Here is a 24,115-nt window from a genome sequence, read left to right as displayed (position 1 = left end):
AAATCATCTTTCAAATCCTATCGAGATTGAAGATTTTAATTCTCTTATTAGGCCATGTTTATGGACAGGCTCACTACTTTCTTCACTACTTTCTTCACTACTTTCTAACATTTAAATTTATAAATATTTAAATTTAAATACTCTTCTTGTGAAAGTATTAAATACCTAAAAAAGAGTGTATCTCATAAAAATGAGTTTAATTTATTTAAATTTATTGAATTATTTTTTTTTGTAAGATTATGTAGGAATCGAACCTAGGACTTAAGATTTGCAATCAAAGTGTAAACCATTTACTTCATAATCTTTAAGAGATAATAAAAGTTATCCTTGTTTATTTAGAACTTAAAGTTGTGGTACTACTTTAAGTTCAAATCTTGGAAGTCTAAATCTAACTATATTATGATCATATAGCATATTTTCCATTTCTCTAAATTGTCTAATAAGCCTTTGCGCAGTTTGAGTATATCTTCCTTCAAGTAAAACTAAATCCTCTCTATATTCAAAAAAAGGAGCTAAATGACGGTAAGCTGGAAATATTCTATTTAAACTTTGAATTATAGTATCAAAATATCTATAGTACTCAATAGCTTCTGGTGAAGGTTGAGCAAAAGAAACATTTGCTCTGACTGTTTCATAAAACTCAAGCATTCAATCTATATATTGCCGTGTTAAAGGAAAAAACCTACTTAGTATATCAGGATCAAAAACTTCTAGACCTCCTTCAGTTAAATATATACCTCAAAAAAAATAAAGAACGGCACTCCCTGCTACTAATTTTATAGCTAAAGGAGTAAAAGCATATCATATATGAGGGTTAGCTGCTAATGGTGCAGTGGAAACTATAAGGGTTGGAAAGTCTTCCATTGCTTTTAACCCGGCAGCCGGTGGTGTTCAGGGGTTCTGTTTTGGCCTTGACGCTCATTTCGACATGTCCATTTTTTCCCTCTCCATCGTCGCAGTGAATCGATACATCACCAATCTCATTGATACGGAATTCTTACTTCATTCTAATTTACGAACATATTTATCTCATATCAAGCCAGCTGTGTTTTATTCTTCTCAATGAATTGTTTCCGGAACACAGACTGAATACCAGCGCAATTGGCCAGTCTCCTCGAGACCTCGACCATTTCTCACGACCGTTTATGAGTGGTGCCGTTCTTGGGGGGCCCTTCGTATCAACGAAGCGATCAATGGGCTTGGACTGTACGTCGCCCTCTTCGACAGTACATGGCCGTACTCAACCGGGTGCTCAAAGCTGATTCTCAAGGACGCTGGCCAGTGGTGCCGCGGTAGATCCTCGACATGACACGACTCACTCGTTCTCGAACCCGTCAAGCCGCCATGCTGGCAAGCTCATCAACGGCACCGACAGCCATCACAAAACAAGAACTAACCTCTGACTGTTCAGACAAACGAAAGAGGACATCGCTTTCATCACCATCACCGTCATTTCCATCCCCGGCCAAACCATCCAAACGCATTAAGAAAGAGGAAGCTGAAGACGACGACGACGACAGCAAATCAGTCCCTCGCTCCCCTCCCAGCACCGAAATTGCCCAGGCCACCAAATCAGCCTCCACCAACGTCCTCGAAACGAAGAAACTAAAAGAATACGCCCAGTACGCCTCCCGCAGCCCGTTTCCAGAATTCCTCCACCCGTCACCCGCCGAAACCCGACTCGCGCACCGCATCCTCTCCGAACTGCACGGAGAGCGAGCACGTCCGGAACTAGGTGACATTAAGGCCCCCACCACCGGGGCAGGATGCGGCGAGTCTCCTTCTGTTCTCGATGCCCTCGTCCGGACCATCCTAAGCCAGAACACGAGCGACACGAACTCCGCCCTCGCGAAGCAAGGCCTGGACGCCGCCTACGGTTACAGCTCCGCCATTAGCACAGCAGTCACTACAAGCAGCAGTAGCAGCAGCAGTAGCAGCAGCAGTGGCAGCAGCAGCAGCGTCAGCAGAAGCAGGATCAAAGCTTGCAAAGAGGAAGACCCCGCCGACGAAACCGTCTGGCACCGCATCGTCCAAGGCGGCCCCGCCAAGCTCGAATCCGCCATCCGCCGCGGCGGCCTCGCGGGCGTAAAGTCCCGCGCCATCCTGCAGATCCTGGACCAGGTCCGCCAGCGGCACGGCGTCTACTCGCTCGACCACCTCTTCGGGGCCACGGACGAGGAGGCCATGCGCGAGCTGCTCTCGTTCCGCGGCGTGGGGCACAAGACGGCCAGCTGCGTGTTGCTGTTCTGTCTGCGGCGGGAGAGCTTTGCGGTTGATACCCATGTGTGGCGCATCAGCGGGTTGCTGGGGTGGCGGCCCGCTCGGGCGACGAGGGATGAGACGTATGCGCACTTGAATGCGAAGATCCCTGATGGGGAGAAGTATGGGCTGCATGTGCTCATGGTGCGGCATGGCAAGATTTGTGAGGAGTGTAAGGCTGGGGGGAAGACTCTGGGGAAGTGTGAGCTGAGGAAGGCTTTCAGGGCGAGGGCGAAGGAGGAAGATGTGGTCTCGGATCTTCCTGGGGATGGGTGACTCGTGAGGTAAGAGTCTACCAGGGCAGATAGATATCCTTGAAGTCAACCAAAGCGTCATCAAATTACAAACATGACAAGCAGGTTATCGTATTTGTTCCACATTTTGCAAGCCCTTGGTCGTAATGCGCCGCAGCAGCGATGAAGAGGAACCCCGACGGAGTAACTCGACCCCAACGTACCAAGGTTAACCGGTTGGTTCTTCCGATTAGGCTAACTAACTTGACTACCTTACACTGCTTACCTGGCTCAGGTTCAAGCTCCGCATGTTTGGTTGGTCGCAAGTCACAAAGCATCTGAAACCTCGGACGTATATGTAACAGTCGCTGACACGAGTTGGTAGACTCAATGGATTAACAGACTTTGGAATAATTTACGACAGCCGTCTCTGTTACCGTAGTTGCCCTAATGGTTGTCGTTCTTATACTCCTCCTTGCAAACTTCAATATCACTGTTACAGAGTCTTTATATAGAGCATGGCGGCAAGGGGAACAATACAACAGGCGCCAGGGAAAGAAGACTGCGACTCATACACTGGTCATGTTATCATACCAGAAAGAGCTTGCGGCACATTCCTAGTTATATACCTAGTTTGCATGGTTTCGACGCTGGGTATTCACTATAGGCTGTACATTCGCTGAGACACGAACTAACTTGGTCTCCGCACACCGGATCAGACTGATAATATCTGATCAGTATAGTCCGGAGGTCAGCATTCCATTGACCTATTCTTACAGCTCCATATAATGACCCTGAATCGAGTCATTGACCAGGAGAGCTCCGTATTCCATGCTTCTCATTTCCATCCCATTTAACTACATTGAAAATCAGGGATGCAGCTTAAGGTGTATGGAACCAACCGCCTAGTTCGTACGGACCCCGAGAGAAGGTTTTACCTGTGAGCACTGTTTCATTGGTCCTGGCGAATATTTAACGCGAACGGCGCGTTCCTGAATCAGGGTCGCCTCTATGACGACACGAGATGATAGACATCATCTCCTGTGTCACTACGCATGCGACGAGATTTGTCTTAGAACGCAAGTCAATGGTTCGAATAACTCGCCTGGCCATCTGGTGCCCCAATGTTCGCAAGGATTTGCTCCTCACAACTTACAACCTGCTTGTACTCGCATCAGACACTCGCATATATCACGTCTCTCCCACAACGAAACGAAAGCGGCCAACACCAAGGACCCGAATTATCCGACAATAAACGTACGCCAACGGCCAAAATGAAGAGCAACGAAGAAATAATCAGTGAATTCATCGAGTACGTCAACATGACGGCCTCGGAACTCGAAGCATGGTTGAAATCGGACGACTCGCGCAGCGCAGGATGGCCCAAACACAACGAGGAAGGCGAGCCGGAAACCGTCGGGCACGAGAGCGGACGCAAGATCGTCGAGATCCTGGAAGCCAACCCGGAAAAGGATCCCGAGAAGTATACGGAGGAGCAGATTGCGCATATGCGAAAGGTGGTTTCTTACTGGTGAGCCCATGTTTCGACGCCCGACCTAATATGTTGTTCTTCCTCGGCCAAACTAGATTCAAAGAGCTGACGGATTCAATATTCTCTCGCATTGAAGCAAGCGGCACCTGGCACAGGAAAGCAGTGCGCATGCCAAAAAGTCAGACGACGAGGTGAAGCAGACCAAGTCGTATGCGTCGCTCAAGAACTGGGGGCATGATTTTCTCCGAGCACAGGGTCGAGATCAGCCCGCTGATGAGACCAAGGTCGATGAGGCTGAGACTGAGAGTGGCGATGGCGAAAAGGAAACAGAGGGAAAAGAAACCAAAAACCAAGAGGCCAAAGAGCACGATGATGACAAGGGCCAGGCAGAGGGGGATAAAACTGGGGAGAAACGAAAGAAGGAGGATGGCCTTGACGAAGAGGAGGGGGCGAGCAAGAAGCGGCAGACGCGTCAAGGAGAAGGAGTCTCTGCCGAGAACGAGGCCAACGAAGATGAGTCGAAAGATAATAAACCCCAGCGAGATCATAAGGAGATCAACAAAGAGGGCGACACTGAGGCAAGATCCAAGAACGGTCCCTCGAAGGGAGACATCGTGAGTTGGAAATGGGGCCAAGGACATCCCGAGGGCAAGGTGCTTGATGTCAAGGAAGAGAAGTAAGAATGGGACATTCGTGCTGACCCCAGGACTCTACGTGGGATAGAGCTGACCAAGTGAAAAGGGCGACCATTACGACGAAGAAGGGGAACAAGGTGTCTCGCAATGGGAACCCCGAGGACCCGGCCGTCGTTATCGAGACCCATGGCTCTAAAGCTGTGAAGCTGAGCCACGAGATTGACGGATAGAAGGTGTGTACGTGTATTACCTTAATTGTTAAGGTACCTTATGTTGGCGATTGTTGACACGACGGATGCGTATCTGTACCTTACTTTGTACTCTGTACCTTTCCTTTGGCTGTTGGCCATATAAAGTACGTACCTAATTCATAAGTACGAAGCCGAGCCGTCCCCACCAACGCGTCTGCCACGCCCCACATATGCTTAGGCACCTTGTCATGCACGTCCCTCACCAACTCAAGACTTCCTACCAACAACGTACGAATACGTCGACTTGAGAGGTCGCTTCTTCTCGCATCAACCACCCCTCTTCTTCTTTCACTATGTACAAGCTTCGTTATTCGTCGCCATGGTCCACACCCGAGCGCAGTTGGCTGCCCAGCAGGGCGACATATCAACGACGCAGGATTTCCAAGGTATTGCCTTTGTCCCGCGAAGACGAAGCACCCGATCGCAACGTTGCTGAAAATGACCAGGCGAGCCACCACCCAAGGACGTGGGGATGCATATAAGCCATTCTCGGATATGGCAACCAGCCGCCCAGCACGCCCAGTGCCCCCAGCCGTACCCCTCTTCGACCGAGAAGACTTTGCTTCAACACCACTCGCACCGCGGTACGAAGCGGCCCGCTGACGCTCGCCATCACGATCCAGAACCCGTTGAGAAGCGACCGCGACTGTCTCCGACAGATCCCCTTGTGGAAGAGACACAGACTTCCACGAAGCTCAATCCAATTGCCCATTGGGCAAGAGAAGGGCACTGGCCACGCGAAGAGCAGTGGCCACAAGAATACATCGACCTCGGCATGGAGCACATGCTTGCGCGAAAGAGGTCCTTGCGCTCTCTTTCCCGCAAGAGATCGAACTCTGCTTCGTCCATGACGCCCAGCGATCAAAGGCCGAGGGAGGAGAAGAGTGCGCCCTACCGGGACAACCGTTACGATATCCTGCTCGAGACCAAGGGCGTATACCTGGTCGCATCCGACGAAGGTATTACGGATACGAGCAAGCGTCTTGTCCAAACCCTCCTGGATGGTGAACAGCCGATCCCCAGGGAGACCATCTTCGACGACGCAGTATTCTTGGATGCTTGTCGTAACTTGGGGGGTCAGAATGAGGTTAGGATTATCCAGGACATTTCTCGACTCGTCGTTCCTTCGGCCGAAACGCTTGCCCTCCGTGCCATACACCTCAGGCCTCTGGTCGAGAGCGTCAACGCGGGGTGGAACAATTCGATCCCCCTAACAGGCACTGGCACCCGGCCCCAACCGGACTACGCTGTGGGGTTCAGACGCCGGGCCTTCACCGACGACCAGCTCACCAAGCTATCGCCGTTCATAGGCGACTTGGTTGATGGGGACTTGTCGTTCTTCATGGCGACGTATTTTATGTACTTCCCGTTCTTGACATGCGAGGTCAAGTGCGGCGCTGTGGGGCTCGACATCGCCGACCGCCAGAACGCGCACAGTATGGCTCTTGCCGTCCGAGCCGTCGTCGAGCTTTTCCGCGCCGTGAAGCGCGAGGCCAAAATCCACCGGCAGATCCTCGCCTTCTCCGTGTCGCATGACCATAGCTCGGTGCGTATCTACGGCCACTACGCGGAGATCAATGGGAACAATACCGCGTATTACCGTCACGCGATTTATAAATTCGATTTCACCACGCTGGACGGGAAGGAGAAGTGGACGACCTATCGCTTCGTCAAGAACGTCTACGACGTGTGGGCGCCCACGCACTTCGAGATGATCTGTTCAGCTATCAATCAACTGCCGGCCGAGTTGAACTTTGATGTTCCGTCGTTACCAGACACGGGGCTATCTAAAGACCTTGGAAGCTCGAGGCAATCGGATGTCGGCTCGGCTTCTCGACTTGTTGAGCAGGTCAACCAGTCGAGCAATACTGGACAAGTGCAAGCGGCCACTCCAGGGACTTCTATCATAGATCCGCAGGCGACCAAGAAGAGGAGGGAGTAGAAGAAGTAGAGTCAAGGGCCCCACGGTTAACGTCTAGAAGTTGAGGGGTCTTAAGCGCATGCATTACACATGTACAAACTTGATAATGTCTGTACTATATCGAAGTGTCTATTGGTGGCTATGTATAGCGAGTTAATGTCGACCGTGATTATATAGAAAGTCGGATAATGGATCCGGGTCTAAAAGCATTCTTTGACCCGCTTCTACGAATACTACGTGTATAGCAGGGGAGGCTCTTACTGTTTGCCGAAGTCCTTGTGGGGTCTTCCCGGACCCCGCTACCCCCCTTTCTGCAACTCTCGGCCGGCCCCACTTATCAGCCACCGGGAATCCGGGATCCGGGGTCGGACCGACGACGTGGAAGACGCTACGATACTAAAGCCGACTGGCGCCCCAACTCGGGCCTTGGCTCCCTGACCCTTGATGATGAAGTAAGGTGGCCTTTCTTATGCCCCGTGGGAAATTTAAAAAGACGGAACCATCATTTTGCAACCATCCAATAACACGATCGTGACGATCCCAAAGCTTTGGAGTAATCCCTATAATCCGGCCCCAGAACAAGGCCATGAAGCCAGTCAGCTACGACACGGAAACCAACACTGCTGGTGGCACGCTGTGTATTATACTATAAGGACACAACAGACGAACCCCTCATTATCTCGGAACTCGGTATTTGCGGAGACGACTTGGTGGGTGACGCGTCCAGGCTGGGGCGAGGAAAACCATACCCGCCAGTACGTCATATAGAAACACATCGATCGCCGGCCCAGAGAAGAATGAGCTAAACAAACTTCACTGCCCTTTTCATTTTCTCACACTCCAATAGCCGGCGCGAGATCGTAGCAGTTAGGACAAACGAACCTTCGCATATTTAGCAGTTGGGACAAACGAGCCTTCGCATATCGATCAACCTCCTGCGAGTCCTGCCCCACGGCCCCCACCATGGCGCAACCACCCGTCAGCGGCCGCGGCCTTCTCTACGTCAACTCGGCCATCGAACGCACCGACGTGTTGGACGAAGAGAAGTTCATGGACTGGTACGACAATGACCACATCGCCGAGGTCCTCGAGACCAGCGGCGTCTCGTCCGCCTGGCGCTTTAAAGACGTCGAGTTTGGCAAAGTCGAGAAGCCCTACCTCGCCATGTACCCGCTGGAGGACATCGGGTTCACACAGACGGACGAGTTCAAGAAGATTAGGGTCCACAGCGACAAGATTCCCGGTGGAGCGGCCATCTACGACGTCGCCAATTTTGATGTGCGGGTGTACAACCTCATTCAGGTGTTTGATCCTACGAAGAAGGGCAAGGGTAAGGCCACCGCCCTCTTCGACTTAAACTTAGATACTCACCTTATAATAGGGCACACCAAGACCATCATATCAGCTCAGATCGAGCCCGGCCCCGAAGTCAGCGATGAGGAGTTTGATCGATGGTACCGCGAGGAGGTATGCGTGCTACGTGGAACCATTCCAGTGTAACAAAACATTCATGTTGAAAACTGACATGAACTCTTTTCCCGAACAGCATCTGGAGGAGCTTTGCAAGGGAAAGGGCTTCCTCCGGACAACCCGGTACAAGCTCGCCTACGCGCGGTCCAACGCTCAGTCCCGCGTACTCAAGGGTCTCGCGACGAGCAGTGAGCCGCCCCCTCAGCCGCCTACCTGGCTGGCCATCCACGAGTTCGACACGGAGGATGTCAGTGTCGAGAACCTCATGGACATCGCCGATAGCCCGTGGACGCGCAAGGTGTTGTCGGGGTGCAAGGCTATCGAGGCTCCCATTTTCAAGATTGTGAAGGCTTTCGGGGAGGCGGATTTCTTCCATGGTGTTGAGGTATGATGCGCATGCAAAAGAGGAAGGCGTTGGCGAGTCGGCGGATGTAATGACGCCTGAGAAGTAGTGTACTGGATGCACAATACAATATTTTCATAGTGACATGCATACTCCGGTCCAGCCGCTGGCATTCTCATTGAACGATCGGTGACCTTTTAGATGCCGGGCCCCCGCGAGAAGCTTGGAGAGAGTCTAATAAGTCGGGAAAGGCGAAGTAACTGCCGAGACATGTCTTACACTCTTACTCTTGTAAGTAGGTGAGCCAAGGCAACGTCGTGCGACCGAGTGCCCAATATCTCACTCATGCACCCGAGACTAATACATTCCCAAGAAGCCTATGTGTGGGGCTTCTTTTAGTATGATGAACTCAAGACGAGTAAAGAGTAGATAAGGGGTAATTTTATTGCTCATGCTTGGTATTGGCGTATAGTATTATGCCTTCAGCTATGTGCTATTGACTTAATTCTTGCAATTATTGACATTCTCATAGTCATCATACTGTTCATCAAGATTGGTCTTCTACCATGCAAATCTTTAATAAGGAAGTCCCCGTCCTCTCTGATACCAAGCACGTCCCAAAATATCCCCAAACACCCAACTCCTTAGTCCACATGGGCGGTATCCTGGTTGTGTATCTAGCACGGAGCCTCTCCAGTGAGTTCTCGGCATGTAGTGTATAGGCAGCACAGGAAATTTGCATGTACATGCACGCAGCCCTCGATGTCGATCATGTTAGAAGAGGTTGGAGCTGCCACTAATCACTGTAATCAGTCTCAGGAGCTCTCATCAACCACTTGTGTACGTGTTCTTACCTGTGTCTTCTTGGTCTGATGGAATTGCCACACCATCCAGACAGCGCCCAGAGCCATCATCCCTTTGATGAACTGGTAGAAAATGACCTGCACCAGGAGGTACCAGGGGGTATGTCTCTTTCCCATAGTTGTCGGATGAAAGGGGGGGTGGGTGACGGTGACCAGTATCGCTGGGTGATGGCAACAGATTGTAATATTCTTTGGTTGAAACTCGGAAGATATCAAATGATTTAATGAAACTTGACAAGTTGACAATGATCTGGAGTTGCGAGTGCTTCCGTCTTATGGACGACGATGGGAGTGGGAAAGGCTTTATGTATGGCTTTCCAGTCCGAACGCGAGATGATAAGGGTCATCGCACTTCTTGTCGAGCAGGCAGTTGTCCACATGGACATGAACAACAGCTTGGGGTGGTGAGCTAGATTGGGGGTGGGTTGATTTCCGCAGGGATATCCCAACGAAAGACCTCACGACAATAAGTGCGGGAACAGGAACGAATGACGGCGGATGTAGCATCGATATTGGGTGCACGACTGACGCCAACAAGCGCCACGCCCAAAGATACCTCGGGTCACGAAGGTCGGGGACCAATGAATATCTGATTCTCGACTCATGAGTTTCCCGCACTTGATTCGGGGGAGCCTAGAGTAGGCGGGACGGCCGGGGTTGGGAGACTGTGTGCTTGATGCGTTGTGATAATGCAAGCAAGCGGCAAGGCATTTTGTCCTCAATACGGGTGTGTGTTGGTTCTGTATGCGACGATGGCCCCTATTCAACGATGATTAGCGAGCGAAAACGGACAGCCATTCATGGACGTTGGCAGATATGCATGCCGAGACCTCGCGTCCATATCCTCAGGAACTTGCTGGCCAACTACGAGGTGGCATGCCGCATGCATCTTGAGATGTGAACGTCGTTGCAAACAAAGCGGCACACTAGCTTCATGCCGTTCCCTCTTAGCCTAGTAGTGGTGTTTGGCTCGATACTATGAGCCTTCAATCGGAATGGAGTTGACAACACGCGACTTCTCCATGCAAGGGAGTGGTGATCAAAGGGCGGCTGGGCATTCAACGACTTCCAAAGTTCCAATGTCTAGGGAGGGACTTGGGTCTGGCCGGAATCACTCGACGGCCTTTGATGGAGTGCGAACTATTTCAAAGTCTTGCACGGCACATCGTGTAGGCTATCACATAGATGGTGATATTTCAAACAATTTATATGCCTAGGCCCTAGGTCCTAATTTGTCGGATCAGCCGAGCTGCATAGAAAGAGAAGATCGATCCCATGCAATGCGCCAACGCGGCGACGGCTGACCTTCAATCAACCAAATAATAGTATCAAATGATACAGCGCCCTGGTGTTATCTAAAATGATGTTGGGTCTCATCCTGTTGGGCGTTTCCACTCCCCGGACCCCATTCAGCCACTGTTGGAACATCCGCAGCGGCCCGGTCCATTGGCGACGCCGCCCTCGGCAAAGGCGCTATGGTATGCACAGAAGAAGCACCCACAGCTTCGCTGAGCCTCTGACTCCCTGAGGTAGTGTTTGCGAAAAAGAAGGTGTGTTGGATGTCAAGGTCCCCCCCCTTTCCCCCCCTAAGGAGGCAGACTCGTTGGAGGCCTGATGACATGGAGTTTTGAGAGAACCCGATGAAGACAAATTAGAGTATAAACAGTAGGATTGTATTTCAAATTCTGGAGAGTAGACTACGTTAGAGTATCCCAAAGAAACAGCAACGATTGACTTGAATTTAAATTCCAAGCCGAAAGGACGGACATCAGGTCAGATATCAGGAGCCCAGAGTTGATTCCATGATCCATCAAGCCGGACCCAAAAGCTCCATGGCCGGGCCCGGAAGTTTCCAGTTCGGGTCCCAGCAGCAAAGACTCCTCCACGCCCCCCTTGGGCGGATAAATCAAGACGCCATTGATGAATTGCTTCATGTCCTTGGCCACCTCTCCGCTGCAGACAAGCTTGCGGTGGTAGTTGTTAGGTACCTTGGGTGCCCGAAAGGTTCGCGACAGTCAGCGAGGACATAGGGCTGACCAGCCGGCAAATTCAGGGGAAGTACCAGAAACAAGGTCATACAGCCCTTTTTGGTAAGAAATCAAGTACTAGTACAGCGGTTACCCGGGACCCCACCAATACCCGCCCCCGGATACCCGCTTTATGGGTACCCGTTTTCGCCGAATTCCCCCCAATGGAACAAACAACTCCCATCATTCTTCTCCCATTCCCGACCATTATCGCATGTGAATCCCAATCTGACCTAGGGACACGACACGATCTTCTTCTCTTTTTGCTTATCATCTTTCTCGGCAATCGAAAAGAAGAGAATGGAAGAGAATGTCTCCCATACACCCACAGATTACATCGTCATCCTCAGCAGAGGAAGTTAGGAACCAGGAGCCACTGGACGCCCCAAAGCTGGAGTCTCACGCGTCTCGTTGGCCTGCATGCCCTGTCGGACTCGTCACAGAAAATGCGACGCCAAGCGGCCCTATTGCCGTCGCTGCTTAGATGCGGGCAAGAAATGTCATTACGAAAAGTATCGAAGCCCCGTGCAGACCCTAGTCGGGGGGCGTGAAAGACAAACAGACAGCCATGCCGCATGCGTCCTCCCACGCAGACACCTGGAGAGACTCTTCCTAGACGCAGCCGTTCACCCCAGCTTGGGGTCAGTGGTCGCCGTGGTCCGCTTCATAGGGGCCATATACGGACGTTCAGACCGGTCCGCCCAGCTGAGAGAGCAAGCAAGGAGAAACATCTCATGCCCGACCGACTCGCCGGGGGTTCCGCACGCCGACCCCTTTCTGGTTCAAGCACGTCTCCTCTTCTCCATCGCCCTCTTTTGGAGCAGCGACGAGGCCGAAACGCAGCAAATTATGGATGGTGCCGTGTCCCTAGCCCTGGACCTGCCGACAGTTCGCCGCCGAGCATGGCCGCGGGGACCCTGTCCTGGAAGAAAGTTGGCGCAGGACGTGGTGGCAGCTCTACATCGTCGATGCTTACTACGCGGACATGCAGCGGTCTATGAACTATCCAACCCGGGACCTTCGGGCTACCGTTGGTCTTCCTTGCGAGGAGACCGACATGAATTGGGCGTGCGTCCGTCTTTTTCTCCTCCCTGTCTTCTGATTATCATATCTCCTGAGGGTCGCGTCCGCTTTCTCCCTGGCCCCAACCGATACGCCCGATGCCCGATGACACCGCCGTAAAGCTCATCGACGCAGTCGACGCCATCATTGACGGATGGCTCCTTTTGCTGCCCGAGTCCAAGCGGCACGTCATGACCAAGGAAGGCGTTGTCGACGAGCTCATGTTCCAAGCTCAGATGGTATGCACGCGTAAGTTTCATGGTTTTCTTTCCCAGGGCCTTCATATTTTTTCCCCCCGTCCCCTTTTCTTTTTGCCGTCAAAAAAACTCACAAGACCATAGATGGATCATCGGCTGCCACCGACAACACTCCGCCCTCCTGTTCCACCCACTCGAGATCATCTCGAGCTGCGCAACCGGGGGCCCCGACAACCTCCTCGCCGCCGGGGAGCTGGTCAACATCCATACCACGCGGTGTCTGCGGTCCATCGAGGCCCAAATCAGGCCCCTGGCCCTCCCGGCCCGATCGTTCCGCCACACGCCCTTCACGGACCTGCATGGTGACGACGGGGACGGTCCCCCTGCTCTCGGCCTGCAAGTTCCTCCTGAAGGACGAGAAGCTCAAGATTGCCAGGCACCAGATCCGGCTGAGCATCGGCTGCCTCAGGGCGCTGGCGGACTTTTGGCCGCAGGCGGCCCTGAACGGAACGTCCGGGAGATCCAGCACATCTCCCAGGAAGTGCTGGGGCTTGCGCCGAAGGTGGGGGGAAAGGCCGGGAAACGTCTTGAGTCTCCCGGATGATACATGTAATTACGCCACTACTGACGACAGCCAGACTGGGTCCTCCGATTCAGTCGATTGTCACGAGAGCTCGATGGAGGGGAGCTTGGCTCGGGATGCCTTCTCTTTTGCTTTCCATGGAGAGTCTGAGTCTTCAACCCAACTGGGACTTGACCAACGCTCATTTCAATTGCGGGCCATGGCCTGAAGGATATCGGTTGAGCAATTTTTAGATTTTGGTCATTTTCGAGCGTCAAGATGCATACCTCCATATACCAGTTAGGAGGCAGTGGTAGTAGTAGTAGTAATAGTATGAAATTTTACCGCAGCCCGTAATCAATATATATCCACAGACGTATCCAAGACCAGAGCAAACAAACGGGACCATTCATTTCGTTTTATTGGCCACCTCGTGCCTGTGCTCTTGCATTAGGGGCGCGCTTTGGTGACGCGGCATCGCGGTACAACTCACGTGAATGTGCCCAAGCCAAGAGAAATGAGGCGCCCAATGAGGCGCCCAATGGGGCTTGGCTGCAAAAACGTCGTGGGGTCAATGCTTGTTGTTGATCATCGATCATCGGCCCCTTATTGCGCCCCAATCTCAACTTCAGGTCATCGTCAGCGCCGTCCGGTTCTCGTCTGGCTTCTGTTATCCATCAGGGAGTCGGCAATTCCCCATGACCGTGCTGGTCGTTTTATAAGGCACATCTTCCCAACTGAGCCTTGTTCGTCGCCATGCCTTCGGAATCCGATAAAGAGGGGGCTAAGGAGGAGGAGACAAAGGAGGAGTCCAAGGAGGGAAGCGACGGCGAGAGGAAGCGGGATAAGGTTGGCGAATTTTTGTGCGTTATCCTCTCTCTCTCTCTCTCCCTCTCTCTCCGGTGGGGACTAGTTGCTGACCGTTATGAAGCAAAAAGAGCCTCACTAAAGGCGAACAGGCCTTGAAGCAGGCCATGGGTCTGGGCCATAAACCCAACGTGGTCCCGGTGACCAAGCCTGTGGCTAACGGCCCGGCGAGGCCAGTCGAGGTCGGCTGGCACCCCGTCGGAGGGTTCGCGGGGAAATGGTTCGCCGAGGAGACCGGGCTGGGGAAGATGATCACGGAGCGGATCAATAGGTACCCGGATCCTACCCAGCATTGGGCCGTGCTTGTCGGCGACTATGCCCATCAGTTGTGGATGGTGAGGCTCCTTTTTTTTATTCTTTTTTTTTTCTCCCCTTCTTTCCACTGAAAGGAGAACCCGTGTGGAACTTGTCTCGCTGACCGCCGTCTGACTCGTGGCTGCAGGATGAGAATTTCCATGTCATCTACACCAACGAAAAGGTCAACCGGGAGGAGTGGCGCACTTTCCAGGTGGGCGAGACACGCTTCAATGACGATGCAATTCGACGTACAGGTGAGTCCAGCGGGCCTTTGACCCTTTTTGTTTTCTCCTCAACTCCCTCAGAACTGAGCGGTATCTGCTCATATCCTCTTTGGTCAAGACCCGCTAACACACACGCCGCAGGGGAGTCCGTGATCCAGAGCATGCGGGAGAAGCAGCCAGCCTACAACCTCATCACCAACAACTGCCAAACCTATGCATTGCAGCTGCTCGACGCCATCAAAATCGGCATGGACAAGGAATTCCCCACCACCCTGGCCGTCTACGAGAGGCTGGTCGGCCCCGGCAAGGTCATGGATCTCTTCTCTGCCACAGTCGAGGTGGAGGATGAAGACGCAGAGGCGCCGGCGGAACAACAACCGAACTCGGTCTCGTTGGCCCAGCAGGTCATGCACGACAACACTACCCAGCTGAACACGCAGGACGAGTTGGACAGGCATGAGAGCGAGAAGAGTAAGAAACGCGGTGGTCTCCTGTCGCGCTTTACGCGCGGGTTGAAGAGCAGCTAGGACGCTTGTCGCGATTGTCTGCGAGCCACCTCCTCGCCGTGGTGGACATGAGGTGGGTTGTCACTCATGTGGTTTACGTGTGATTCGGTGCCACGTCCCACCGCTTTACTCACATCCAACCATTTGGGCATGAAGAAGATGAACTGGAAAGCCTTTGAGACGTGTGTTATGACGAGTAGCGAATTGATTAACGTCCTACGGAAATAGCCTCGCGCTGAGTCTACTCCAGGGTTCCGGATTCCCAGCTTCCGCGAGGCGGAGATGAGGTTGTTGCCAGCAACCCCAAGATCTTAACCCGAAGAATGACAGACATTACGAGTTGGGGGAATCTTGCAATCCGCACATCTTCAGGGCGTTGGATATTTTCTGTCGAGAAGTCTTTTATGCGTTCCTGCGTCCTGCCGAGTCCATGAGTTTCCTTGCATCCCTGGATCCAATGATACACGGACCTCATGGTATCTTATCTTCACGATCGCTTAGATATGTCAAATCGACCTGCCATCAAGAACCGCGGTTTCAGGAGCAAGAATGTGGACAAGTTATAACCCTTCTTGAGCCGACAGAACCCTTCGCGCCTAAGGTAAGGTACCTTAGTTCCTTTAATGCGCCACAGAAACATGTGACATGACGTTGGATCGGCAAGTCGTGTGGATTGGTCGCCACAACGTCATCGCAAACCCGATCGACAAGAAGTGGCGCATACAACGTAAAACGGGACATGATACACAGGGCCAGACGAAGTACCTATGCACCCATTGATGGGGTGCCCGTTACAAAACACCCTCACAATCTCTGTAATCGACCGACGAAACTTGGTCGTGTCCAAGGTTGGCACTAAAGAAGGAGACGTAATATGCCGATGAACGAAATATATGAATGGGGCAGCGTGCTGGGTGGACCTTCAAATTGAGAATCTGCAAATTCGTCTTCTCAACTCACTTCTTGATCATTCCATCGAACATACATCGACCTGTTGTATCCCCGATTCCCTGCTCTTCGAATCTTTTCTGAAATATACCCTAGCGACACACATCCCAGCCCCCCAAGGCCGTGACGCTACAATATGGACAATCGTTCGCAAGACGAAAATAAAAACCAGGCCAGCACGGCGGAGTGGGCCAAACAAACCTATAACGAGCAGTACGAGAAATGGGTGCCTTGGCTCGAGGACCAATATCTTCGCTGGTTTACTAAGGACAACAAGGCCAGCTATTCCACTAAACGTACGTTGCATCCCCCCCCCCCGGAAGCACGTGCGGCGAAGACGACAGGAGGCTAACTTTCGTTCCGATACACACTATTAGAAAACCTCGACAAGACCAAAGTCACAGGGATCGAACAAGTCGACACCCTCCAGGACGGCGTGAACGGCCTCGTCGCCGGCCAAGTCGGACAGGGCGGCCTCCTCCAGCCGGTCGGGGACTACGCCTCCAAGGAAGGCGTCAACCGCGCCGAGCGCCAGGGCAAGGACGAGCAGGGCCGCTACACCACGGGTGCCCAAGCCGCGCCTGGCGGGGAGGCCGTCGAGGATGTGGTCAGCGGTGTGGCTGACGGTGGGAAATCGGCTGGGGCGGCTGCTGCCGAGGGGGTGAAGAACGCCGGCGGCCTGGTGGGTGGGTTGTTGGGCGGGGGGAAGAAGGAATAGGCCCCCCGGGTGATAACTAGGGGGAGTAAGAACCGAAATGTGGGAGTTTTGACGGGCGTCGAGAACGACAGGGGTCGGTTCTCTCAGATACCCACGAGTGGACCGTGCTTTCGTTGTTCAAGTTGGTCGTTTGGCCTTTTTTTTTCGTTTTTTTTTTTCTTTTTCTACTTGTATTTTCTTTACCTAATTAATCCAGAATTTGTTTAATGTCAACAGTCTTTTATAAAACGTCAGACAATGGGCAAGATACGTATGATCCCGAAGGATATTAGCCATAAACAGCCTCTCAAACACTCAAGGTCTATTCACATATTCGAGATCCTCTTTGATGGCCAACTTTTCGTAACCCCCACCATCGAAGACGACGACTAGCGCCATAATAAAACGCACGATATAACCGGAAATGTTGGTCCGAACGTGACGAGTCATGATGCGGTCCGATTGCGAGTCCGTCAGTCCGTCGTATTGAAATCTCGACGTTACTTGAAGGAAGTTAAGAGCGGGGACAAAGACCGAGACCCATCATGATCTCATAGCGTCACAGCGATCCACATCCTTTTCCGGCGTACTCGGCCGAGCTGTTAAGGACGGGGAGAGGAAGAAAAGGGCTTGGCGCTCCTTCCGGAGGTCCTGAATCCGGATGATAACTGACCGTGGATTACTTTGCAGGCCGGGTTGTCTTATATTTATATGATAGTTTATTATAGCCAGATTCAGGAGATTGCCCGATACGGGGCACGAGGCGAGCGAGCAGTTCCTGTCCCACGGCGGGAAAGTTTTGTCGTCTTCGGGCCCCAGCGCTGTTGTCGTGTTGCATATTTTCCGGCTGGACGGGAGTGACATATGTATTGCGGTCATATTATAGGTCTACTAAGTACAGGGTCCCGTCAGTAATAGAATGAAGTTATTCCCAGAGACACCGCCTCACGATAGAAGATGAAGTTTCGATCAGAGCACAGCATGATTAATCCAATGCCGAGAAAGTCTAGAAAAACATCAAACCAGAGTGACAGGACCCCTTAAGTATGAGGAATGCTGGCCTAGGATTAGTGCTGATCACACGAGTGACGGGGTATTTAATTTCAAGCTTGTATGCGACGAGAGCAGGTGATTCATGTATCGACCTGATACTGGCGCCCAAATCCCCTCGCCAACAAAGAGAGGGTGGTTAGCATGCGCAGTGCTTTTTCAGACTGAGACCCGCAGGAAAGAAAAGTGCAAAATGATCCGACAATCTCCCTCGTTCCCGTCGAGGGCTTTGTTCCGGATTGGACTCGACAAAGATTAGGAGGACACACGGGAAATAATGCACGGGCTTGAGAGTTTTGTTGGTATCGAGAGTTGGTCTTAATTGCTTTTCTCGGCGGTGGACCTGTTCTGGACTAGGAGGCGGTGCGCCGGTGGCGTTGCCTATATTCTGCTGAGCAATGACCATCCTACACGGATTCTGCGATCTGCGGGCTGTGGCCTCGATATGCAAGCCACAACACAACAAAACACAACACAACACTATGTATGGCGTCGGCGCAGAGGTGAGCGGTAAGCCCCAGCCAGGGGAACGGTGGAGAGACGCGACGAGAAATGGCGCGACACGAATCTCATCCCGCCGGCCTGGTCGATGATAATACAACTAAGCCTTGACTCTGGAATGCGGGAGTGCAGGGAATGTAGGTGACCGGGGCTGGAGGCTGGAGGCTGGAGAAAGTCCCTTTCATGGCTCTTCCCGCTGCAGGCATGGGCTTTTTGCTGACCGGTGTGTAATTATTCTGTTGGTCTAGGTCTCGAGTCGCGTTCAGCCGAGTGTTAGTCGACCAAGTGTGTAATGAGGTGTCACGAGTTGTCTCCTGTGCTGCATTGGCACACAAGTTCTGCATGGGGCAATTCCGGGGGAAAGAGTCGTGATCCAAAGGAGATCGATGGCAGCAAGGACGTTCGGACATGATTAGTCTCGCATTCCGGAGAGCGTCGTCCGTATGTATGTGCCCGACTTGGCACCGTGGAATGAGGCTGGCTGCATTGCTACTACGCTACAGCAGCATTTGCCGGTGTTGGCATGTTCATGTGGGCCACGGGAGGGCTGACAGTTGCCTCTTGATTACACTGTAGTGGACAGTCGTGGATCTCACGATGAACTGAAATATTCGGTGCCTGCCGGAAGGTCTGCCGGAAGTCCGATGCCGGCTTAGGAAGAAACTCGGGAACTTCTCCCGCCGACTTGGATTGGCCCTCACGTGTTAAAAAGACGCAACAAAACACCAAATTCACGCAATTCCATTGGTTCTTGGACTGTCGTCAGACGCGTCCATCGTACGTGCTGGTATATAAAGAGGGTTGACCCAAGCTCAAAACAGTGGCAATGGGCGACTACATACACGTAGTGTACAACGTACGTTTAAGACTTCGGCCACCTTCCCTAACTTGAGGTCCGGGCCAATCCGGAATCCCGTTTTTGGCGTGCGGAGGAAAGAAAAGAAGCAAAGAAAAAGGGGAACGGTAAAGGAAAGAAAGGCCGCAAGGGGTCCCAAAGGAGTGGGTGTCGGTTGGGTTATGTATGAGGTCATTATGATCATCGTCGTACTGCGAATGGAGGGATAGTCGAGTCGTCGACATGGTTCTGGATAAAGGAGGGCGACGATAATTACTAATCACTTTCAAGAGAGGAGGCACAGTCGCCGTTTTCGGCCCTTTAGGGATGGTGCCGTCACTGATGACAATGCGCTGCAGTGGCCTTGGGTCTTTGACTTTACATATGGTTTGGGCTTTGCGGTCGAGACGGAATAAACGGCGACGGTAACGCTTTATTTGTACGAGTTGCTTACATTACATTACCTAACCTCTTGGTACATACTACGTATAACCAACATTCCACATTCCATTGCATTCAGAAGAGTAGGAACAGAAGGCATCATGGAAATCAAACACAGCACTCTGTATCCGTACTCGTAGACAATACGGAGAAGACAAACGCGCTACTTCTTGGCAGACTTGTCGATGCGCAGTGATCGATTGCAGAAAAACCCCCACCCCACTGTAACGGGCCACCGAGTGCACCACCCACGTAGTGTACCTCCCGCATTCGCACGCTAAAGTCCGGTTGAGCATGTTGAGCATCCCTTGGACAGCTGAAGAGTCAAAGGGAGGCAGGTACTGACATGGATATACCTTACACTACCTTACCTTAGACTGCACAGCGTACGGAATTATGACAAGTAAGGTACCCAGGTGGTAATTAATGGGCGAGATATCAGGCAACAAGGACGAGACGGATACCTATCGAGATTCCCTGCCTTACCAACTCCCTCCCTGAGTCCCTCCTTTCCCCCCACCCATCTCTCTTATCACTGGGCAGTACCATTTTCTCCAAAAGTTAGCCCTCCCAAATGTTCCATTTCCTCTTCTATTTCCCCCCCTTTCTCTCCTCTTTACACACATAGTCAGCTTCACCTCGCACTGCCGGCCGAGGGAAGCGAATCAGCCAGCGTCACAACGGTGGTAGAACGTAATTACAACGTAACTACTCCGGCCAACTTCTTTTGCTCGTACTTCGTACGAAAACACCTCCGCTTCGCTTCTACCTATCCTCTTCAGCGCCCTCGATCCCTGTCTTCTCCCTCGGGCGACCAACCAACACACTGACGATTGAGTGTCCAGTGCATCAATAGGTCGCACTCCCGACAATGGCATAGGGAGACCGAAGTTTTCTTGAGGTTTACCTACTCCGTACAATCCGACATCTGTTCTCTTTTGGTCGGCGCAGCATCTTTCCCGTCTTGTTCCGACTTGGCTGATATTGTCATCTTGGCAATTCCACAATTGGCACCGCAACCCATCATCGCACCGCATTCGCACCAAGGCGAACTAGCAACGCAGTTCTTGGGCAGGGCTCTTTTGCTGAATCGTTTGGTCAAAAAAACGTTGCTGGGCTTGGTAGTCTTGTCCGACTGACTCTTTCCATTGTGGCTACCGAACGACGCACGGACAAGAAAAGAAAGAAAAAAAGCGCCCAAACGGATCAACACCACACGCGTTTACATCACCCGTCTCGCCGGCATTGTTTTTCTTCCCTTCTCAATCGCCTCATTTCCTTCCTCCCCAATCCAGCGGCGTCCTTCTTCCCATTTGAGACGCCTTTGGCACCTCGCAGCAACAGCGTTGTATGGTCACCATGTTAGACCCTCAATCCGGGAGTCGTTACATGGGCGGTCCCAACATCTACTCACATTCCCGCACCCGTACCACCTCCTCCAACACCTTTCCCGTCCAAGTCCAGACGCCCACCCACCTCTCTGCTCATCCGCATTATCACCAGCAGCAACAGCAGCTCCTGCCGCAGAACTCCCGACGCACACCCTCCGTCAATACCTTCTCGACAGCTTCTAGCATCCCACCGCCCGCCGCCTACCGCACCTCCCCATCCGACAATATCCGTCGCTCCACCTCCTCCCGCTCCGGTGGCACCACGGCTTCCGCCCAACAACCCCAATCTTCCGGCTATGTCGCTCTCCTCCGCAAACAAAAGGCTACCGTCTGGTCCGATCGTACCCAGCTCGAGGACCCCCGCCTCGTTGCCGCCCAGCGCGCCGCCAAAATGCGCGCCACCCTAGAAGTCCTCGGAGGAAACCAGTCCGGGGTTGGCACCGTCGGACCCTCCTCTGGGCGTACTTCAACTGGCCTCAGCGCCACCAATAAAGTTGCAGCGAAGATCCGTCACCACGGCAAGCCCGCCGTGGTCGGTTACTCCCCCGGTGCCAACCACGTCGGCGTAGGCGGCGTTCCTCTGCGGCTCAGCGCCACCGAGGTCGAGGCCGAAAGCTCCGACGACGAAGCCGAGCGTTCTCGCTCTTTCCTGCACCACCAGCACCGCCGCACGGGAAGCAGCGGCCGAAGCAGCACGGCGAGCCGCCGCGGCCTCGGCTATCGCACTTCGGGTGGCGCCGGAGGCCCGCGCTACAGCCCTACCGACACTCCCGACCGCGCGAGCATCGTCGAGGAGGAACACCAACAACAGCAGCAGCAGCAGCAACAACACCACCAACAACAACAACAACAACAACAACAACAGCAAAGACCCCCTCTTCGTCTCTCCACGAGCCAGGAAGATCCTTCTTCGGGTGGAGACGCCGCGAGCGGCCGCGCGAGGAGCATCGCTAGCGGGAGCAGCGCCGAGCGAGCTGACAATGTTGGGGAGCTGGGACAGGCCGGCGGTGGCGGAAGCGCCGCACGGCTGGCTTCCAATTCGCTCATGCACGCCGCCCTGACGCGCGAGAATAGCGTTAAGAGCGCCGAGGAGCTGAAGAGGAGGGGTAGCGTCGATGAGAGGACTTCGACTCTGACTTCCACGGGAAGACTCTTTATTGCCAACCCTGATTGAGCGGCTGATCGATTCCTTTACTTCCTACGGCACGCGGACAAGTTTCTCGCCAACGACACGCGGAACACCATCGTACATACTATCGACTGAGGTCAGGGAACAACCCGACTGTTTCTGATTGATTTCTTTCCCGGGCGACAGGGTCCCCATGCCGGCCCACAGCATTTCGCCGGCGTTTTGAGGGGGATACAGGACGATACCACGTGGACGAGCTAGCGCCCCGCTGCGCGCAACGACAGTCGTTTCCTTTTCTCTGATTTATTTGTCACCTTGATATCTTCTCTTTTCTTGGCGGGGTTTGGCCTGCACCCTGTACAACCTGTACGACGACATTCGCTACGCACCTTCCTTTTTTTGTATTTCTGGGGGGGCTTCATGCTTCTCGTTTCTGCAAAATTCCATTTGAGCGGATATAGTCAGGGTGAGAAAACCGGGAAGTAAGGAAGGGGAAGAGGGGTTGTCGCACTGTTTTGCGTGGCAAAAGCCACAAGCCAGAAAAACGCGCCTGCTGTATTCTCTAGAAAGGGATTGCTTTACCGGCAAACGGCACAGAGCTGGGGGCGGATGGGAGATTGGAGAGATACGGGTCATGATACCACTACGTCCAGCCTAAACGCTGGGTTTTTTTTTTCTCCTTTTCTTCGGGCTATGGATAGGGAAGAGAGGGCCTTTGGTGGAATGATAATGAGAAAGGTTGCCGAGGCTTGACGCCGGCGACATGTTCATGTTCCATCTGCATTGCTTTCTCTCTCGCATTTTGCAGGCCCTGCTTCCATCGAGGTGCTTGTGCGACATAGGCTTGAAGCGGACGAGATCCATGAACCTCGTGACGACAGGTGCGATGTCTCGTGCAGGCTGCGGCGACACGTCGGGGTCATGCATTGATTATACATGTCGCTGTGACTACTCTGCTCTACCTATTATGTCGGACGCAAAACTGTTCATGACTTTCTCCACGGTAGGTTGTTTAGTTTTCTTTCTTGCCCTGTTCATCCTCCGTTGCTGTTGAGTCATTCCGAAGCCGTCGAAGGTCCCGCGCGTCTTAAACCCAAGCCCCCTTTCGCGAATGATATTGTCTCCGACTTGACAATGATATGTGCCGAGAGGAAAACCACCGGACGGAGGACCTTCTTATCCGAAGTTTCACTCCCCAACATATATGCTCTTTATGCTCTCTCAGACAGAACTATCGACCGTAAACGGGGGAATATTTATTTCCTCGCACAGATCAGATGACGTCAAGACGTAGCTGTTCCCTGGAAGAATAAATGGAAGAATAAGAATAAGAATGGGAAACCTCCTTTTCGATATCAGTACCAAGGTACCTATTTGTCCTCACCGGTGACACACCGAGGGATTCAACCTTACCCCACGAAAACCAGGTGGTCAATGCTCGGCCCTCGAGCTTGTACCCAAGTACACGTGTAGTATTAGCACAAACGAAAACGAATCTCACCTGTTATTGAGTGACTGTACAGTTTGGTCATTAATGCAGAGTCTTGGCCTGTCACGGCGTTCTTCGCTATCGTGGTTGCTCATCTGGGTACCTCTGCTGTACCCCACATCGACCGAATAAAACGCGATCCACAGCCCACTGATTAGTCGTAGAACGCCAAATTAACGCGTTCAAAGCGCGTTTTCGTAATTGCCCCTTGACCCATCACCGCTTCTTCATGATCTTTCCTACCTATTGTTCGTCTGCCCTGAATAGCCATATCCTATTTTCGTCAAACCTGTCTCCACCCGGCGATAGACTAATCCAAGCGTTCTGGTCACGGCAAACAACCATCTGTTCTTCCACACTATCGCTTCCGCTTCATCCCCTTGCTTCTCCGTCTTAACAGAGCAACAACTCGGGTCGTCGTTCTC

At 52.6% G+C, this 24,115-nt stretch overlaps 9 protein-coding genes across 9 annotated transcripts; all 9 read left to right on the top strand.

Annotated features, from left to right (window-relative positions):
• The first annotated feature begins 889 nt into the window (after window positions 1-889).
• SODALDRAFT_332408 (DNA glycosylase) lies at window positions 890-2,626 on the top strand. The gene has a single exon (XM_028611699.1). It carries the CDS (start codon window positions 1,345-1,347, stop codon window positions 2,533-2,535), a length of 1,191 nt encoding a protein of 396 aa, XP_028466771.1. The 5' UTR covers window positions 890-1,344; the 3' UTR covers window positions 2,536-2,626.
• A 1,140-nt stretch (window positions 2,627-3,766) lies between these two features.
• Window positions 3,767-4,849, top strand: SODALDRAFT_276476 (DNA-binding protein; the record flags this gene model as incomplete). Its single annotated transcript, XM_028608021.1, has 4 exons — window positions 3,767-4,023; window positions 4,121-4,469; window positions 4,524-4,660; window positions 4,726-4,849. The coding sequence occupies 4 exons, from the start codon at window positions 3,767-3,769 to the stop codon at window positions 4,847-4,849; spliced, it is 867 nt and encodes a 288-aa protein (XP_028466770.1).
• On the top strand, window positions 4,766-7,041 carry SODALDRAFT_294130 (hypothetical protein). The gene is made up of 2 exons (XM_028608740.1): window positions 4,766-5,256; window positions 5,317-7,041. The coding sequence occupies exons 1-2, from the start codon at window positions 5,190-5,192 to the stop codon at window positions 6,810-6,812; spliced, it is 1,563 nt and encodes a 520-aa protein (XP_028466769.1). The 5' UTR covers window positions 4,766-5,189; the 3' UTR covers window positions 6,813-7,041.
• A 550-nt stretch (window positions 7,042-7,591) lies between these two features.
• On the top strand, window positions 7,592-8,751 carry SODALDRAFT_294125 (hypothetical protein). Its single transcript, XM_028608739.1, has 3 exons — window positions 7,592-8,121; window positions 8,173-8,258; window positions 8,338-8,751. The coding sequence occupies exons 1-3, from the start codon at window positions 7,755-7,757 to the stop codon at window positions 8,650-8,652; spliced, it is 768 nt and encodes a 255-aa protein (XP_028466768.1). The 5' UTR covers window positions 7,592-7,754; the 3' UTR covers window positions 8,653-8,751.
• Window positions 8,752-11,804: 3,053 nt separating this feature from the next.
• SODALDRAFT_358796 (hypothetical protein) lies at window positions 11,805-13,544 on the top strand (the record flags this gene model as incomplete). Its single annotated transcript, XM_028614125.1, has 6 exons — window positions 11,805-11,904; window positions 11,979-12,382; window positions 12,450-12,566; window positions 12,679-12,805; window positions 12,891-13,315; window positions 13,392-13,544. 6 exons carry the CDS (start codon window positions 11,805-11,807, stop codon window positions 13,542-13,544), a joined length of 1,326 nt encoding a protein of 441 aa, XP_028466767.1.
• A 527-nt stretch (window positions 13,545-14,071) lies between these two features.
• SODALDRAFT_276205 (hypothetical protein) lies at window positions 14,072-15,230 on the top strand (the record flags this gene model as incomplete). The annotated part of the gene is made up of 4 exons (XM_028608006.1): window positions 14,072-14,178; window positions 14,247-14,517; window positions 14,625-14,733; window positions 14,845-15,230. The coding sequence occupies 4 exons, from the start codon at window positions 14,072-14,074 to the stop codon at window positions 15,228-15,230; spliced, it is 873 nt and encodes a 290-aa protein (XP_028466766.1).
• A 1,063-nt stretch (window positions 15,231-16,293) lies between these two features.
• Window positions 16,294-16,875, top strand: SODALDRAFT_276641 (hypothetical protein; the record flags this gene model as incomplete). The annotated part of the gene is made up of 2 exons (XM_028608030.1): window positions 16,294-16,453; window positions 16,535-16,875. The coding sequence occupies 2 exons, from the start codon at window positions 16,294-16,296 to the stop codon at window positions 16,873-16,875; spliced, it is 501 nt and encodes a 166-aa protein (XP_028466765.1).
• A 4,165-nt stretch (window positions 16,876-21,040) lies between these two features.
• Window positions 21,041-22,246, top strand: SODALDRAFT_276249 (hypothetical protein; the record flags this gene model as incomplete). The annotated part of the gene is made up of 2 exons (XM_028608008.1): window positions 21,041-21,859; window positions 21,938-22,246. 2 exons carry the CDS (start codon window positions 21,041-21,043, stop codon window positions 22,244-22,246), a joined length of 1,128 nt encoding a protein of 375 aa, XP_028466764.1.
• A 548-nt stretch (window positions 22,247-22,794) lies between these two features.
• On the top strand, window positions 22,795-23,365 carry SODALDRAFT_149340 (hypothetical protein). Its single transcript, XM_028606843.1, has one exon. The coding sequence runs from the start codon at window positions 22,965-22,967 to the stop codon at window positions 23,253-23,255; it is 291 nt and encodes a 96-aa protein (XP_028466763.1). The 5' UTR covers window positions 22,795-22,964; the 3' UTR covers window positions 23,256-23,365.
• The last annotated feature ends 750 nt before the right edge of the window (window positions 23,366-24,115 follow it).

The sequence above is a fragment of the Sodiomyces alkalinus genome (assembly GCF_003711515.1).
Source record: "Sodiomyces alkalinus F11 unplaced genomic scaffold SODALscaffold_4, whole genome shotgun sequence".
Classification (NCBI taxonomy): domain Eukaryota; kingdom Fungi; phylum Ascomycota; class Sordariomycetes; order Glomerellales; family Plectosphaerellaceae; genus Sodiomyces; species Sodiomyces alkalinus.
Note: the sequence above shows the minus strand (reverse complement) of the source record. Positions and strands in the feature narration are given on the sequence as shown.

What these genes read in the sequence shown, in the direction of transcription:
- SODALDRAFT_149340 (XM_028606843.1), top strand. Translation starts at nt 22,965, where the DNA reads ATGTTCATGTTCCATCTGCATTGCTTTCTCTCTCGCATTTTGCAGGCC.
- SODALDRAFT_294130 (XM_028608740.1), top strand. Translation starts at nt 5,190, where the DNA reads ATGGTCCACACCCGAGCGCAGTTGGCTGCCCAGCAGGGCGACATATCA. An exon ending in AACGACGCAGGATTTCCAAG is followed by an intron (nt 5,257 to 5,316) that starts GTATTGCCTTTG and finishes GAAAATGACCAG; the next exon opens with GCGAGCCACCACCCAAGGAC.
- SODALDRAFT_294125 (XM_028608739.1), top strand. Translation starts at nt 7,755, where the DNA reads ATGGCGCAACCACCCGTCAGCGGCCGCGGCCTTCTCTACGTCAACTCG. An exon ending in TCCTACGAAGAAGGGCAAGG is followed by an intron (nt 8,122 to 8,172) that starts GTAAGGCCACCG and finishes ACCTTATAATAG; the next exon opens with GGCACACCAAGACCATCATA. An exon ending in ATCGATGGTACCGCGAGGAG is followed by an intron (nt 8,259 to 8,337) that starts GTATGCGTGCTA and finishes TTTCCCGAACAG; the next exon opens with CATCTGGAGGAGCTTTGCAA.
- SODALDRAFT_332408 (XM_028611699.1), top strand. Translation starts at nt 1,345, where the DNA reads ATGCTGGCAAGCTCATCAACGGCACCGACAGCCATCACAAAACAAGAA.